Raw genomic sequence first — 16,635 nt, 5'->3', positions numbered from 1 at the left:
TGTTGTGTTTTTGCTGCTGCTGTTTTTGTTCCTGCTGTTGTTGTTTTGTTGTTGTTGCTGTTGTCCTTGTTGTTGTTGCTGCGGTTGTTGTTGTTGCTGCTGTTGGTGGTGTTGTTGTTGCTGATGCTGTTGTTGCTGCTTGTTGTTGTTGTTGTTGTTGTTGTTGCTGCTGTTGGTTGTGGTGTTGTTGCTGATTCTGTTGTTGCTGCTCGATGGTGTTGTTGTTGTTTTTGTTGCTGTTGTTGTCGTTGTTGTTGTTGCTGCTGCTGTTGGTGGTGGTGTTGTTGCTGTTGTCGTTGTTGTTGCTCCTGTTGTTGTTGTTGCTGCTGCTGTTGGTGGTGGTGTTGTTGCTGTTGTCGTTGTTGTTGCTCCTGTTGGTGTTGTTGTTGTTGTTGCTGCTGTTGTCGTCGTTGTTGTTGCTGCTGATGTTGGTGTTGTTGTTGTTGCTGTTGTCGTTGTTGTTGCTCCTGTTGGTGGTGTTGTTGTTGCTGATTCTGTTGTTGCTGCTTGTTGGTGTTGTTGTTGTTGCTGCTGATGTCGTTGTTGTTGGTGTTTTATTTGTCATCACTTTTCACATCATGGAAACGTGGCATGTCCGATTCTTGCAGCTTTGATGCAACAACACCCTGTCTGTGATCCTGCTCCATTCCGTGTGATGCCATAAGGAATGGGATGAAGGACAACATTCGGAAGAGGCTGAGAACGTGAGGAGCGATTGTGGTTAATATTGGGTACAGCATCGAATGACCCGTAAGTATCCCTGCTTAAACTCACGACTTGCACACGGGTATATGATTGGGGTAATGCCGCTATTGAAGTATCCCAACCAGAATATGACTTTGAACACGTTCTCCGAAGGTTGAGCTTCAGGCACGAACGTATCTGTGGAAGAAAGTTTGTGGGACACGAGACAGACACACACACCGTCATGACATGTGAGTTGTGTATTCTAGCAAGTCGACATGTTACACTACATCTCCATACCTGCAAGTCAAGATGGCAACATTTAGATGGTTATGAAGAGGTAAGAATGCGCACATTCCGATCTTTCACTGCAATGTTAACTAAACACCAAAAAACAAGAAGAAAAAGACGTGTAAAACGTCATCGCCCCCGTGGTTTCAGTAATTTTGCTGCACGGAGTGAAAGGCCGCCAGTCGGCCATCTTTGTTCGGATTCCAAAAAAATTCTTCTGCATATGTTTTCTCTCATGTGTTGTCTTTGTGCCAAGTTTGAACAAACTCGGTCCATGCATGTCGAGAAATGGTTGGGTGCACGTTTTAAATAACAAAATGGCCGCCAGTCGGCCATCTTGGATCTGGTCTCTAAAGAAAATGACATGCGTATGTAACCCACCATTCATTATTTGTGTACCAGGTTTGAACAAGATCGGTAAATACATGTCCGAGAAATGGTTGAGGACGTGTTCAACATCGGGTTTTTATGCCTCCATCAAGGAAGGCGCCGGAGGAATTTATGTTTTCAGGTTGTCTGTCTGTCCATCCGTCCTGATAGGTTTTCGTCACCTCGATAACTTGAGAACGGCTGGAGGGATCTTAGTCAAACTTGGTGCAGGTATGTATAATGAGGTAAAGATAAACTGATTCGATTTTGAGGTTAGGAGGTCAAAGGTCAGAGGTCATGTTAGGTAAAAAAAAAATCCTGTTACCGCGATAACTCGTGAACCAGTGATGGGATTCTGACCAAATTTGGTACACTTATATAGAATGATGTAAAGATGAACTGATTGAATTTTGGGGTCAAGAGGTCAAAGGTCAAAGTCTGTTATAGGTCTATAACTTGAGAACGGCTGACGTGATCTAATTCAAACTTGGTACAGGTATGTATAATGATGTAAAGATTACATGATTATATTTTGCAGTCCCGAGGTTAAAGGTGCGAGGTCATGTCAGGTAAAATGTGATAACTTGAAAACAGCTGAGTGGATTTAAATCAAAGATGGCACAAGTAGTATAATGATGTAATAATGCGGGCAGAGGCATATCGGTCAAGGTTGTGCCATCGAAGAGTGTCGTTCTCGTTTACAACTAAAATGGCCGCCAGTCAGCTATCTCTGATCGCATCGTGAAACAAATTGATGTGAATATGTATACCGTGATGTATTGTCTTTGTAGCAAGTATGAACATAATCAGTCCATACGTCTTCGAGATATGGTTGTGGATGCACACACACACACACACACACACACACACACACACACACACACACACACACACACACACACACACACGAACGGACGAGATGCAATCCATAAGCCCCCGTTTTAGACTAAGTCCAAAGGGGGCTGATACTCCATTTAGAGACTCAACTTGTGATACGGGGGTGGCATTCATGTTGAGACTGGGCAGAAAATTTGCGTGTCTGTCGTCTGTTGTCATTAAGCATAAGATATCGTTCTCTTTGCTAACCTCGCCCCTCATTTTTCTCTTTTTTTTCTCTCCTTCCCCTCCCGCTCTCTTCCCCTTCCCTCACCTCACTTCCCCTCCCCATCCCCTTCCCCCTCCTCTCTCTCTCCCCCCTCTCTTCATATTTCTGTCACCAAGTGACTCTGAGTTACAAGGTGGCATTGCCAGGTGACTTTGCTAGTGTTAACTAAACACCAAAAATAATCTATTTAGTGAATCAAATTATATCCTGCTCCATGGATTGTTTGTCTCATGCAGTGAGAACCTTGACCTGTATTTATTTTGTGTGTATACAGAGTCGAGGCTTATGGAAGAGCTGGAACACAGAATGGACTAGGACACAAAGAGAAGGGGGAAATGCCAACAGCAGGGCCGAGGGGGGAAATAAACGGAGACGGACAACAAGGGATGCGCAGGTAAGGTTGCCCTTCCTATCCGAAGAAAATGCTTCATATGAAACATATACACCTCCACCTGGTCACTTTGTCTGCACTACAGAAGTTGTTGCCCAGACAGCAACCACACAGCAAGGTTGCAAGCAGTGGCACCTGGTGTCAAATTAGGAACCACCAATAAGCCAAAAATTAGAAGCCACAGTCCAGGCCTGAATTTGTAATTTGGACAGGATGCCGGCAATAACTCGCCGACTCTTCACCAAAGACACTGTATGATCTTTAATGTCCACCGAGGAATGTCAGCAGACGGGAAAGCTCGGTAGTATGTTGAAGGCAAGCAATAAATGATCCGGTAAAGTCTTCGCCATATCATGCCTCACACTTTGTGGCAGGCTGGCAGTTGTTATATGAATTATCTCACCTGTATTCATCACACCTGGTTAAATGACTGTCTTGCAAGAAAATATGATAGAGATTAGATAGACGTATGCCATTTTTACTATTTAACCTGAGCCCTACCTCCACACTACCAACGCATGCATTCATTCTTATCTAATGAAACTTTGGGATCGAAGAACTAAATTTGCACCACGTGACTACAAACTGTGGTCACAAAATGTCAGCCAAACATTGTCACCTGTTACCAATGGCTGTTTTGTGGAGGGTTTTTCGACAAAGGTGGTAGAGGGAAAAGGAAAGAAGAATTGAGAAAGGAGGCCCACATCAGAAAAAGGAGAAGGTGAGAGTTATTTGGTAGGGTTAGAATGTAAGTGGTGGAGCAGGACAAACAATCCTGGCTCAGACTACCTGTACCCATAAATTTCCGTTACCTTTGTATTTCACTTAGTCACTTTTCATGACAAACTATTGTCCAACGAAGCCAATGAGTCTCAGATTGGTTCTAGTTTAATTTATCTTCATCCACAACCAGTAGGCGGCGACACATTGCCAGCGCACTCCGGGCAAATGCCAAATTCCTGCTCTAACCAACATGAGGCATTGTATCAGCGGCACAGGTGCACCCCCAGAAAATAATGCAACCCGTAACAATGTTCTGCCGAAGAAGAAGAAGAAGAGGTGGAAGAAGAAGAAGAAGAAGAAGAAGAGAGAAAAGATAAGCTCTGCGTCTGATCAGTTCTGTCCCATCCCATCAAATTCAAAAACATATTCATAGCTATTCTGTTAATCCTTTTTCAGCACACCTGTAACGTAGTTCAGGGGAGCTTATGCGATGGCGCATTGTCCGTCAGTCCTTCAATCCGTCAGTCCATAAACACGCAACTACTTCTCTGAAACCGCTGATGGGATTGCGACCAAACTTGGCAGAAATTATACTCCAAATGTCTCCAAACTTGGCAGAAATTATACTTGCTATGTTGTGACTTAAGTTTGTTCACGGCATTAAAAAAAATTGAGGTCTAAGGGGGTTTACCGGGGTCAAAGTACATCCAGGGTTGATCCCCCCAAAATATGACTGCTTTTTTCTCTGAAACTACACACACTATTTCGATGAAACTTGACCACGACCTTCATCACCTGAGATGTACCAAAGTTTGTTCACGGCATTAAAACATCGGGCCCCAAATGGGTCTACAGGGTGGTTGACCGCCAAAATAGGTATTTGCTTTCTTCTCAGAAACTACACACACAATTCTGATGAAACTTGACCACAACCTTCATCACCTGCGTTGCACCAAAGTTTGTTCACGGCATTAAAAAATTCTGGGTCTAAGGGAGTCCATGGGGGAGGGGATACCACACCAACTAGTGGGTTGCCCCCCAAAATAGGTATTTTTTTTGGTTTGTTTGGTTAAAGACTTATGATTACATTAGTATGATTCTACATCCTGCCCTGTCTTCTACCAACCATTTAAATTGGTTTAAAATACCTTTAGTCGGTGCAGTATACTGTTTATTCTACCAGTTGAGCGCCTAGGGGTATTACCCCTATTTTAAATATCTAAAATGTTTCCATAATGACTCCACATCATCTTTTGTACTATCCTGGAATCTATCCTCTCCTCTGTCATCTTTCCTCATTCAACAAATACCTGAAATCCCTGGAACCCTCTTTGATGCCCAACGCAGAGCCTTCTTTAATGGAACAAATCCTTTCCATAATAAGGTGACCTTATCCGAACACAATATTATCAAGGTCACTGAACCTGACCTTTCTATAACAATGGCATCAATTCCTGTGACGTAATCAAAAGGCCTCTCCTGATGTGTCCCATATACCCAATTGCTGTTGGACACCGCAATGACTGCTTTCATGTTTCGTCTGCAATTATTGCTCGAAACACCTTTTCGTGGTTCACCTGGAAAAGTAATCATCTGCAGTGAAGTGCACTGAATTGCCTTTGGCCATAATGCCATCTCGGTGTGATATGATTGTAAAATCGTTGTGTATTTACTGCGACATGAAACCCATCTGTGGTGGAATGGGTATTATTTTATTTTTATTATTATTTCTTTTTGTTCTTCGGAACATTCTACTGTGATTGTTCACTTTCACAACTGTGACACACAAGAAGCTTGTCGTCAGGAGCCAACAGCACAATGAGGCCGGTTGTGATTATAATATATATATATATATATATATATATATATATATATATATATATATATATATATAAATATATATATATGTGTATATTGTGTTTGAATCGATATTAATTACTCATTATAAAGTCTAATTATTTGGGTGAATGTTCGAGATTTATAGAAAACTAGCCGAAAGCACCCGGCGTTCCCCGGTTCTTTTTGAATGAATTTACTACTATAATTCAGCTTTTACTCGCGGCCATAGAAGATTGACTACTATAATTCAGCTCAGCTTTTAATTGCGAAAAGGGCCCAGCCCGGCCGAGGCGGCATCGACCGGCTTCGCCACCAGGCCTATAACCTTCCCGGGGCTCGTCCTGACATTTTTGGTTCTTTTTGAATGAATTTACTACTATAATTCAGCTTTTACTCGCGGCTGTAGAAGATTGACAACTATAATTCAGCTCAGCTTTTAATTGTGAAATCGGCCCAGCCCGGCCGAGGCGGCATCGACCGGCTTCGCCACCAGGCCTATAACATTCCCGGGGCCCGTCCCGACATTTTTGGTTCTTTTTGAATGAACTTACAACTATAATTCAGCTTTTACTCACGGCCGTAGAAGATTGACTACTATAATTCAGCTCAGATTTTAATTGTGAAATGGGCCCAGCCCGGTCGAAGCGGCCTCGACCGGCCTCGCCACCTAGCCTACAACCTTCCTGGGGCCCGTCCCGACATTTTTTCTTTCAGAGGTTTCCTCCTATCTTTTACCGTTCAGGAGATTAGCGCATGCAGACAAACAAACAAACAAACAAACAAAAACTTTCTTTTATATGCAGTCACGTGAAAAAGTAAGTACACCCCATGTAAAGTTTTGACTTTTTCAACATATTTCAACATACAGCTCTTTGATCTTCATTTCAACAATATTGATAGATAAAGGTGATATAATATAACAAATATCATGAAACATTTACGTTTTGTAGTCCATTGTATAATATAAATAAAACTAAATGCAAATTTCGCATGTGGAAAAAGTATGTACACCCCTACATTTATCACTACTTCAAATACCTAAAATTAGAATCAGGTGCACCAGCTCAGGTGCAAATGATTAGAATATCGTTGGAGAGGATCTTGGAGGAACCTGTCTTATTTAAACCTCAGACATTTAGTTTGGTTTGCTCTTTGTTGTTGAAGTGTGTGGCGTCACCATGCCTAGATCAAAAGAGCTCCCTGAGGCCTTCAGAAAGAAGGTTATAGATGCCTACGAGTCTGCGAAGGGATTTAAAAACATCTCCAAACAATTTGAAATCAATCATTCGACTGTCCGGAAGATCATCTGCAAGTGTAGAAGATTCCAAACAACTGCCAACTTGTTCAGGCCAGGCCGCCCCAGCAAGTTCAGCCCGAGAGCAGACCGCAAGATGCTGAAAGAAGTCTCTAAGAACCCCAGAATGTCATCACGGGACCTACAGGTAGATCTTGCCACTGTTGATGTCAAAGTGCACGAATCCACCATTAGAAAAAGGCTGCACAAATTTGATCTACATGGGAGGTGTGCCAAGAGGAAACCTTTGCTGTCCAGAAAGAACATCAGGGCAAGACTAAAGTTTGCCAATGAACACCGAGGCAAAGACCAGCACTTTTTTTTTTCTTTTTTTTTTTGTATACTGAATCGAGGCTCGTGAAAGAGCTAACATTTAATTCACAAACAGATCAACCAGACAAACAAAATATATAAAAAGAGGGAGCGGAAAACAAGATGGGGAAAGAAGGGGAAGCACACAAACACAACATTTGAGAGCAGGTAGATGTGTGGAAGGGAGAATACTTGGGGGGAGGAGGCGTGGGAAGGGGGGAGAAGTATAAAACACAAGGACACCAAGGACTTCCAGGACAGAAGTTGGTATTTCAAAAAAGTGGAATTGCGGTGAAATTAGCGGGGGTAGAAAAGATCAAGGTTTTGGATGGGGGAAGATAAGAGATGGTGGTGAACAGCTGTTTTAAAGACCTGGAGGGTGGAGTGGGATTGAAGAGAGTGAGGGAGTTTGTTCCAGAGCCGGGAGAAAAGAGGAATGAAGGAGTGAAGGTGAGCAGAGAGTCTTGATTTTGGCAGTTTGACCATAAGAGGGTTGCAGGCAGATCTTGTGCGACCTGTAGGAATATTTGCGGGACAGAGCCCAGAGAGAGCTGGGGGGGCAAGGCCAGAGAGGAGTCGGTAGAAGACGGAAAGACCACCAACCTGCCTGCGGTGAGTGAGTGAGGCCCTTGGAGTTAGCTTCATCGCGGGAGATTCCAATGATTCTGAATGCTTTGGTTTCAACAGCGTGAAGACGAGCTAGGTGTGAGGCAGGAGCACCAGCCCAGAGGGGGGAGCAGTATTCCATTGGAACTTCTGGAACAATGTGCTCTGGACAGATGAGTCAAAGGTAGAGCTATTTGGCCACAGTACCAGAAGACATGTTTGGCAAAAACCAAAGACAGCATTTGACCACAAGAACCTGATACCAACTGTAAAGCATGGTCGTGGTAATATTCGTGTTTGGGGCAGCTTTGCTGCATCAGGGCCTGGGCAGCTCACCATCATATAATCCACTATGAATTCTTCATTGTACTAGAGGGTACTTGAGGATAATGTGAGGCCATCTGTCGGAAAGTTGAAGCTCAACCGAAGGTGGACCTTGCAACATGACAATGACCCTGAACATCTATCTATAATTCCAGTAATCTCTGTGTGTATGTGTGTGTGTATGTGTGTGTGTATGTGTGTGTGTATGTGTGTGTGTCTGTGTGTTTGTCTGTGACCGCTGTTTCTCGACAACCACAGGTCCGATATACTTGAAACTTGCCAGGTATATTGCTGGGGACCTGAGGATGTGCCTTTTCAAGGTTTCATATTAATCGGAGAAGTAGTTACCGAGCTATGGCGATTTATTTACCAAACTCCGCAAGCCGTTCGCTTTGGCTTTGCGAATGGACCAAACCATTTCATGTAAATAGAGGGGGGGGGGGGGGGATTGTCACCGTACTCGCAAGCCGTTCGCTTTGGCTTTGCGAATGGACCAAACCATTTCATGTAAATAGAGGGGGGGGATTGTCACCGTACTCGCAAGCCGTTCGCTTTGGCTTTGCGAATGGACCAAACCATTTCATGTAAATAGAGGGGGGGGGATATAATTTTAGATATATATATAGTACGGGCACGCCCTAGTACCAGTAAATCCACCAAGGAATGGCTGAAAAGAAAGAAATGGAGGGTTCTGGAATGGCCGAGTCAAAGCCCAGATCTAAATCCCATCGAGATGTTGTGGGGGGATTTGAAACGAGCTGTGCATGCAAGAAACCCCTCAAATATCGCACAGCTGAAATAATTCTGCATGGAGGAGTGGGCAAAAATTTCTCCCAGTCGATGTCAGAGAGTGGTAGACAGTTATAAGAAACACCTACTTGAGGTTGTTTCTGCCAAAGGGGGCAATACCACCTATTAGAGCCAAGGGTGTACTTACTTTTTCCACATGCGAAATTTGCATTTATTTTTAGTTAAATTATACAATGGACTACAAAATGTAAATGTTCCATGATATTTGTTATATTATATCACCTTTATCTATCAATATTGTTGAAATGAAGATCAAATAGCTGTATGTTGAAATATGTTGAAAAAGTCAAAACTTTACATGGGGTGTACTTACTTTTTCACGTGACTGTATATAGATTGTCACACCTGGATCCAGGTAAAGAAAGAGTTGATGCTCTAGGTCCCCCAGCTTTTGGGTGGTATGGTATGAGGATTGGTTTCTGTGTAATGTGAAAGCTAAATCTTAAACGGTTTTTTTGAAATGTCGTGTACACAAACCAAGTTACTGAGATGGTTGCCATCGTAACAGAATTCAGCCGATCACAGCCGTGATCTAATCCGGTTGAGATAGTCATGAGGAATAGATATCTGTAAAGTGAAAGCTAAATGTTGAACGGTTTTTGAAATGTCACATACACAAAAGTACATGGACGGATGATCGGTTGGTCGGATGGAGTTCATTTCAATGTCTCCTGTCTCCGACCTTGTCGGAGGGGCGGGGCAAAAATAAAGCATACCAGCTAACGATATTGCTGACCACATCCATTAACATCACACCTCGATCAGATCTCGACCTGAGTGGGTCAAACAATTGTCCTTAAATCGCTGAAGAATGAGTGGATGTGCTCTCTATGCAGGTCAAAGAGGACCTGCAGCTTCATGTTTCACTGAACAATCAGGAGGTGGATCCAAGCATGTCTTATCAGGGATCAGATAACCCTTCATCAGTGGGAGGAACCAAACAGATCAAATCAAATGCACAATATAGCATCTCTACTGGATGGTTGATCATTGAAAGAAATTGCTCCGGTATAACCTAAAAATACAACCGAAAACAAAAACCTGTTAGCTTTACCTATGGCCACCTGGAACCGACCTGTCTGTGTACCTCCCTCCTCCAACTCCTCCTCCCTCTGCTCCATATCTATAACCACCCCCAGATCCTTATCGTGTGTGACGCGCTCCAAGACCACCCCTTGCTTGATGTAATCTCTATTTTCCTTATTTGTACTCGTCTCCAGCACCTTACATTTATTTATATGAAACTGCATTTACTAATACTTTACCCAATATTTGTTTGTATACTTATTCGAGGCTTGTATAATAGCTAACAGCTACAACATATAATAAAGGGAGCGGGAGACAAGAGGGGGAGAGAGAGGGAAGTACAGCAATAATAGGGAACAGAGACATTGGGAGATCTGGGGAAGAGAGAGGGTTGGGGTGGAGTACACGAGATAAACAAGATGGACACTACAGGGGATTTCAGGAAAGAAAACGGAATTTGAAGGTGGTAGATTTGGGGTGTATTAACAGGGATAGAAAAGATCAAGGTTTTGGATAGGGAAAGATAAGAGATGGTGGTGAACAGATGTTTTGAAGACCTGGAGGGAGGAGTGGGATTGAAGAGAGTGGGGGAGTTTGTTTCAGAGGCGGGAGAAAAGAGAGAAGTGAGCAGAGAGTCTTGATTTTGGATGTTTCACCAGAAGATGGTTGCTGGCACAACCTTGTGCATCCTGCAGGAATATTTGGGGGACAGAGCACAGACAAAGCTGGGGGAGCAAGGCCGGAGAGGAGTTGGTAGAAGACAAAAACATTACCAACCCTGCCTGTGGTGAGAGAGTGAAAGGCCCTCAGAATCAACTTCATTGCGGGAGATTACAATGATTCTGAATGCTTTGGTTTCAACAGCGTGAAGCCGAACTAGGTGTGAGGCAGGAGCACCAGCCCAGAGGGGGGAACAGTATTCCATTGAGCTGCGGATGAAAGCCTTGTATGTGGTGAGGAGCTCAGGTGTGCCAAGGAAGGACTTTGCACGACGGAGGATGCCCAGTCGGTGACTGGCTTTGGAGGCCAGCTTGGAAATGTGGTTTTCCCAGGAAAGATCATGGCAGATAGTGAGACCCAAAAGCTTGAGCGACAGAACTTCTGCAAGAGGATTGTTGAGAAAGTAGGTGGGAGGTTTTTCCAGTCGGTCTTTTAGGAGAGACATATAGTCAGGTTCACTATGTTTTTTCGTTCAAAATCATGGTAGATTAGCAAACCTATACATTTTTGGAAACGTTATTACATGGAAAATCTGAAAATCAATGTTTACATTTGCCAATTCCGACCAATTCGATTCGACCAATTCGACCAATCGACCAATTCCATTCGACCAATTCGACCATTCGACCACTCGCTTCGATCGACCATTTGACCATTCGACCAATTCGATCGATTCGATTCATCGAATTCGATTCGATCGACCATTCGACCAATTCGATTTGCCAATCAATTTGACAGACCTTTGCTTGTGTGGAACGGACTGTGAAAACGATGCGGACTATATTGTCGGATACGACACACAGGACGGTGATGACGAACTCTAAATGGCATATTCTGTAATCGTGTATGTTTGATGCCATTGACTGCCTGTGTATATTTTGTCATTGACTGCCTGTGTATATGTGAAGTTATACTGACCGCATGTGTATATATGATTTTGCTGACTGCCTGTGTATGTTTGGTGATATGAATTATTGTGACACATTTTGATGTTATTAACTGCCTGTACAAAATGATAACATGTATTTGATTATGCAACTTATCGCGAATATAAAGACAGTATTTTGCAATTCAAAACCTTTGATTCGTGTCTTACCATTCCCCATAGCACTAATTTAATGGGGAGGGGGGGAGGGGGTGGGGGAGGGGGGGAGGGGGAGGGGGAGGGGAGGGGAGGGGGAAAAGGGAGGGGGAGGGGAGAAGGGGAGGAGTAGGGTGGAGGGGGTAGGGTGGAGGGGGAAGGGAGGGGGGAGCGGGAGGGGGCAGGGGGAGGGGGAGCGGGAGGGGGCAGGGGGAGGGGGAAAGGGAGGGGGAGGGGGAGGGGGAGGGGGAAAAGGGAGGGGGCGGGGGAGGGGGAAAAGGGAGGGGGAGGGGGAAAATGGAGGGGGAGGGGAGAAGGGGAAAAGGGGAGGGGGAGGGGGAGGGGAGAAGGGGAGGGGTAGGGTGGAGGGGGAAGGGAGGGGGGCGATGGAGGGGGGAGGGGGAAGGGGGAGGGAAGGGGATGGCCAGTCAACAATGACGTTGCAGTTCTCATGGTCGGAGAGCAGCACAACAATCGGACATAGTCCTGCATATTCGCAACAGCACGAAGCGGATTTTGGAGACGCACCGATCCTGTGACGTCCTCCAGTACCGGCGTTGCGGGGCGGGGGAAGTGAGACCCGTACATTCCCAACCCGTACATTCGCCCTCTCGACTCAAGCTCACTCGGACAAAAGCCTCGCACAAATTACACCGTGAAGGCCCAATGGTCATGTCTATGCCACAAATCACGGGCGCACTGAATTGAAAATATATAGAATGCTCATACTCCGTGAAAAGTGTCGCCATCTTGGTCAGCACGACTCGACCAACTCGCTTCGCGGATCTCGTTTTGTGCGGCAATAAACTGCTCCAATCGGTTACGGAAGGGTTGTGGAAAGACGTTTCACAGCTGTTTCAAAGACATTTAATTCATATCGCACAAAATCGATACAAAACACGATCGCATAAAAGGTGAAAAAACGTGTGACGTGTGACGGGATGGAACATCACGTGATCGCTCTGAGTGAATCAGTCTGGTGGCGGGAATGGAACATCACGTGATCGCTCTGAGCGAATCAGCGAGCTGCTCTGGAACCGGCTGAGATTAGCGGGTACTTCGCTGAAATGCGCTGAGGTAAATATCAATAAAAAATATGGATCTCGTCAAATATGGTCGCGGCCATGTTCGTCCCAGGCTCAATGGCTATGTCTATGCCAAATATCAAGTACGTGAGCCTCTCCGTTTAGGAGTCTATCAGTAACATTACACACACACACACACACACACACACACACACACACACACACACACACACACACACACAAACTGTGTTTTATAGATATAGATTTTCCAGAGCGTCGGAGAGATCAATGATGAAGATTGGAAAAATCTATTTAAAGTGTCTCCACTTTCCTGAATCTGATCACCCCCCCCCCCCGCCCCCTCCCCCTCCCTACCATCTACATTACGTTCAAGCACAAGCCCTCATCTGAGCTAACAACCTTCTCTGTGGTACATTATCAAACACTTTCTGAAATTCAACATATGCAACATCCCCTGCACTTCCCTCATCCACCCAAACAGAAACTACTTCATAGAACTCCAATAAATTTGTTAAACAAGATCTCGCTTTGGCAAATCCATACTGACTTCCTTTATTACTGACTTCCATACTGACGTCCTTGAATAATAATGGTAACATTTGTTGCCCTCCAATCCTCTGGTGCATGTCGTGACTCCAACGAGCTGTTAAAGATATCCGCTAGCACCACGCTTATCTGCTCCGTCACGTCTCGCAATACCCTTGGATGCATATTCTCCGGCCATGGAGATTTACAATCCCTTAATTTTTCTAGCTGCTTCTTCACTTCATCTACTCCTACTTGGATCTCTTTTAAAAGCCCTCGCTCACCCCCGACATAGATACTGTCCACTATTGGAAGTTCCCCTGCCTGTTCCCCTGTGTAAATGTAGGAACAAAAACGATTCTAATAATCCTGCCATCTCCTCCTCATCATCCACCAATTCTCCTGTTCTATTCCTCAATGGGCCCACACTCCCCTTAACCCTTTCCTTACCCCTTGTATACTTAAAGGATGTTTATATGTGTACTTATATATATTTTTATTTGCTTTGAGAAGTATTACTATATATTATTTTGTGTGCTCCTTCTATGTCCATCCTTTATTCTAAAGGGTTCCTAATATCGTAGAATAATAATATTGTCATCGCTCAAACCGCTACATTAAGCTCCAAATCCCACTTCCTCCTCTTACCTCCTGGACGGGCTTTTAAAACAGGCATATTTATGTTTAAACGGACATGCGTTTTCATTCCAAGTAAATCGATTATTATCTTTCCAACCAAGGAAATCGATTGCTTAGCTTTCCAGAGGTATCATGTTTTATTTCCACGACATCAGGAATCTTTTGCACACGACATCAGGAATGAAGTGTGACGAAGGATGTATGGATGCCGTTCCTTTTAGTAATAGATAATGAAACTTCTAACTCGTAAATTATCTCATCTGATGTGATCTCCATTTTGAAGGCTCTTCATGTGTGGTCTCACAGAGCTGCCAAGGGTTAGGGTTATCAAAAATGGCCGAAGCACACAAGCAGACATCTGCTCAACTTCATATTCACGTTGCACACACAAATGGCAACCTATCCATGAAAGTTGAACATACATTATTTAAAAATTGGGAGTCTGAATGAATGATGATGAAATCCGAGGTTTTTTTTGTCTGCATGGTTGAGACTCGTGGAAGAGCTAGAGCAGAATGGAAGGGGACAAAATTGAAATAGGGGAAACACCAGTAGCAGAGTAGAGGTGATACTTAGGAGTGGGATCAGGGGGAAGGGGAGAAGGATGCATCGGGGTGAACAAGTTACACATGAGCTCAATGAAACACAGCAAGAAGAGGAAGGGGAAGGAGCGAATGAAACAGAAAAGGAAAAAAACCAACCGACAACTAACAAACAAAAATGGTCGAGGGAGAAAATCACAATAACCTGGAAAAAGGGAGTCTTTGGGAATGGGATCACTAGGAGTAGAAGAGATCATGAATATGGATGTCGGATGATGTGAGGTTGTGGTGAACAGCTCTCTTAAAGCCCTCACCAATAAGTGATGTAAACTCACCAACAAGTAAGATGACAAAGAAAGGCAGCCAGCAGAGAAAATGAATGACCACCACGACCGCCATCATTTTTGCTGCTTTCTTCTCTCTAGAAAAGCGCTCTCGCTCAATGACTTTTTTGAGGCGTTTGTTCTGGTGCCACACAACCACATACACACAGATGTACATGATCAGAATAATGCATATCGGGATATAAAAGGAAGCAGCAGCTGAAAAGATCGCATATCCTTGTTCTTCTGTGATGTGACAATCGGTGGTGTTCATGGGTACAGGTTCCTTCCACCCGAGTAGAGGTCCAATGGAGATCAACAGCGAGAGGGTCCAAACGGCGAGAAGCACGAGCAGGACCCTACGCTTGGTCATGATGCTGGGATAGCGTAGTGGAAACTTCACACCGATGTACCTGTCGATAGAGATGGCGCAGAGACAGATACCAGTCGTGGTACAGCAGAGGACGTCCACGGCAGCCCAGACGTCGCAGAAGATCTTCCCAAAGACCCAATTCCCTGTGATCTCCCATGTGGCCGAGAAAGGTAGCACGGCCGAGGCGAGGAGAAGATCCGAGCAAGCCAGGTTGATGATGAATAAATTTGAGACCGTACGAAGTTGCTGGTTGCATGCCACTGCAAGAATCACTAGGATATTTCCTGCAATAACAAATGAAATAAATAGTGCAAGAAAGAACACAAGCAAAATAGGTATACTTGCATCACTATCAACTGAGCTGCAATCAATAGCTGGGCTTGGTGACTCAATCATATCTGTGGTATTGATCATGACTACAAGCTAAACTGTTCAGCAAATTGAGCGATCAATGCCCAGGCTCAGTCTGCAGCCACTCGAGAATTCATTGGGCAAGTTCAACCCGAATATGTCACAATAGGTTTGCAAAACTCCCTTGATGAACGAAACCAATGGTGTCAGCAGAAAATGGGGGCATTGGGGGGGAGGAGGGCATCATGGCACACATAAAATATACTTTCTCTAAAGTAATGTGAATTCTAGCTGCCAAACGATCATACTTTACTCTAAACATGAGTGTCGCTCCTCTGGCTGACCATTGATGTTAAGGGGTGCAGTGTTGAGGACACTAGAACAGACCACCAGAAACTACGGATTAAAACTCAGCTGAAGGATGTTCTATGAAGAATTTTGACTGTTGTTCCTGAAAAACAAGCTACTACACTCAGGATAATTGATTGCCACATCACTGTTGTGTTTTCAGTTAAAATACGCTGCTTTATTGAAAGGTGCATTCAAACTTGCAAACATGTGTAGTTGCACAATCATTCACCATCCTCAAGAGCATAACGGTCGCAATGTCTGCTCTGAGTCTTGGGGTTTGGTGGTTTGGTTTGAACCCTGTCTGAGTTATACCGAAGTCATTAAAAAATAATATGTATTCCTTCCTTGCTTAATGCTCAGCACTTAGAGGATAGAGCTTGGAAAAACAACAACACATTGGTAACCATTGCATAGCCTTGATGCCCCAAATGACCTCCTGTGTTCAAGTTCTTCATAAGGGAACTCATATTGATTTATTTCTTTATTCAATCTGGTGAAATGTTTTCTTGTTAAAGTTTTGCCGTTTACTACTCGACTTTCCCCGCAATAATCCCTTTGTTGGCAAGGAAAGTTGAATGAATTGGTACAGAAAGCAAGACAATGTGGTGGATCTTGAGAATGATAATGTTTTACCTGCAAACAGCACTCATACCTACAGCACGATAATTAAATTGATCATCGAACAGTAATAATGCAAGGATCTCCTCCAAAGTGATCCTGGATGCACACTGGGCTCTCCTGCTTTGAAGAAAGGCGTATTTTAACAGTTGTTCATTTTTCTATTGGTCGAAAGGCTTGGCGGCCATCTTGAATTTATAACTTTTTCCGAATAAATTTCAAAGATCTTACTCCAGAAATGCTCAACCGATTAATGCAAAATTCCAAATACATAATAAATGGTCTGGGGCCT

At 44.0% G+C, this 16,635-nt stretch overlaps 1 protein-coding gene across 1 annotated transcript; it reads right to left on the bottom strand.

Annotated features, from left to right (window-relative positions):
- Window positions 1–549: 549 nt before the first annotated feature.
- Window positions 550–15,491, bottom strand: LOC137413549 (alpha-1D adrenergic receptor). Its single transcript, XM_068098978.2, has 2 exons — window positions 14,663–15,491; window positions 550–882 (listed from the first exon to the last, which is right to left on the bottom strand). The coding sequence occupies exons 1-2, from the start codon at window positions 15,435–15,437 to the stop codon at window positions 722–724; spliced, it is 936 nt and encodes a 311-aa protein (XP_067955079.1). The 5' UTR covers window positions 15,438–15,491; the 3' UTR covers window positions 550–721.
- Window positions 15,492–16,635: the final 1,144 nt, after the last annotated feature.

The sequence above is a fragment of the Myxine glutinosa genome, chromosome 3 (assembly GCF_964187855.1).
Source record: "Myxine glutinosa chromosome 3, kmMyxGlut1.1, whole genome shotgun sequence".
In the NCBI taxonomy this organism is placed as follows: Eukaryota; Metazoa; Chordata; class Myxini; order Myxiniformes; family Myxinidae; genus Myxine; species Myxine glutinosa.
Note: the sequence above shows the minus strand (reverse complement) of the source record. Positions and strands in the feature narration are given on the sequence as shown.

Excerpts from the sequence above, each read along its gene's own strand:
- LOC137413549 (XM_068098978.2), bottom strand. The coding sequence starts at position 15,437 with ATGATCAATACCACAGATATGATTGAGTCACCAAGCCCAGCTATTGAT. Across the intron at positions 883-14,662 it reads CTTTGTCATCTTACTTGTTG|ATACGTTCGTGCCTGAAGCT; the intron begins GTGAGTTTACAT and ends TTTCTTCCACAG.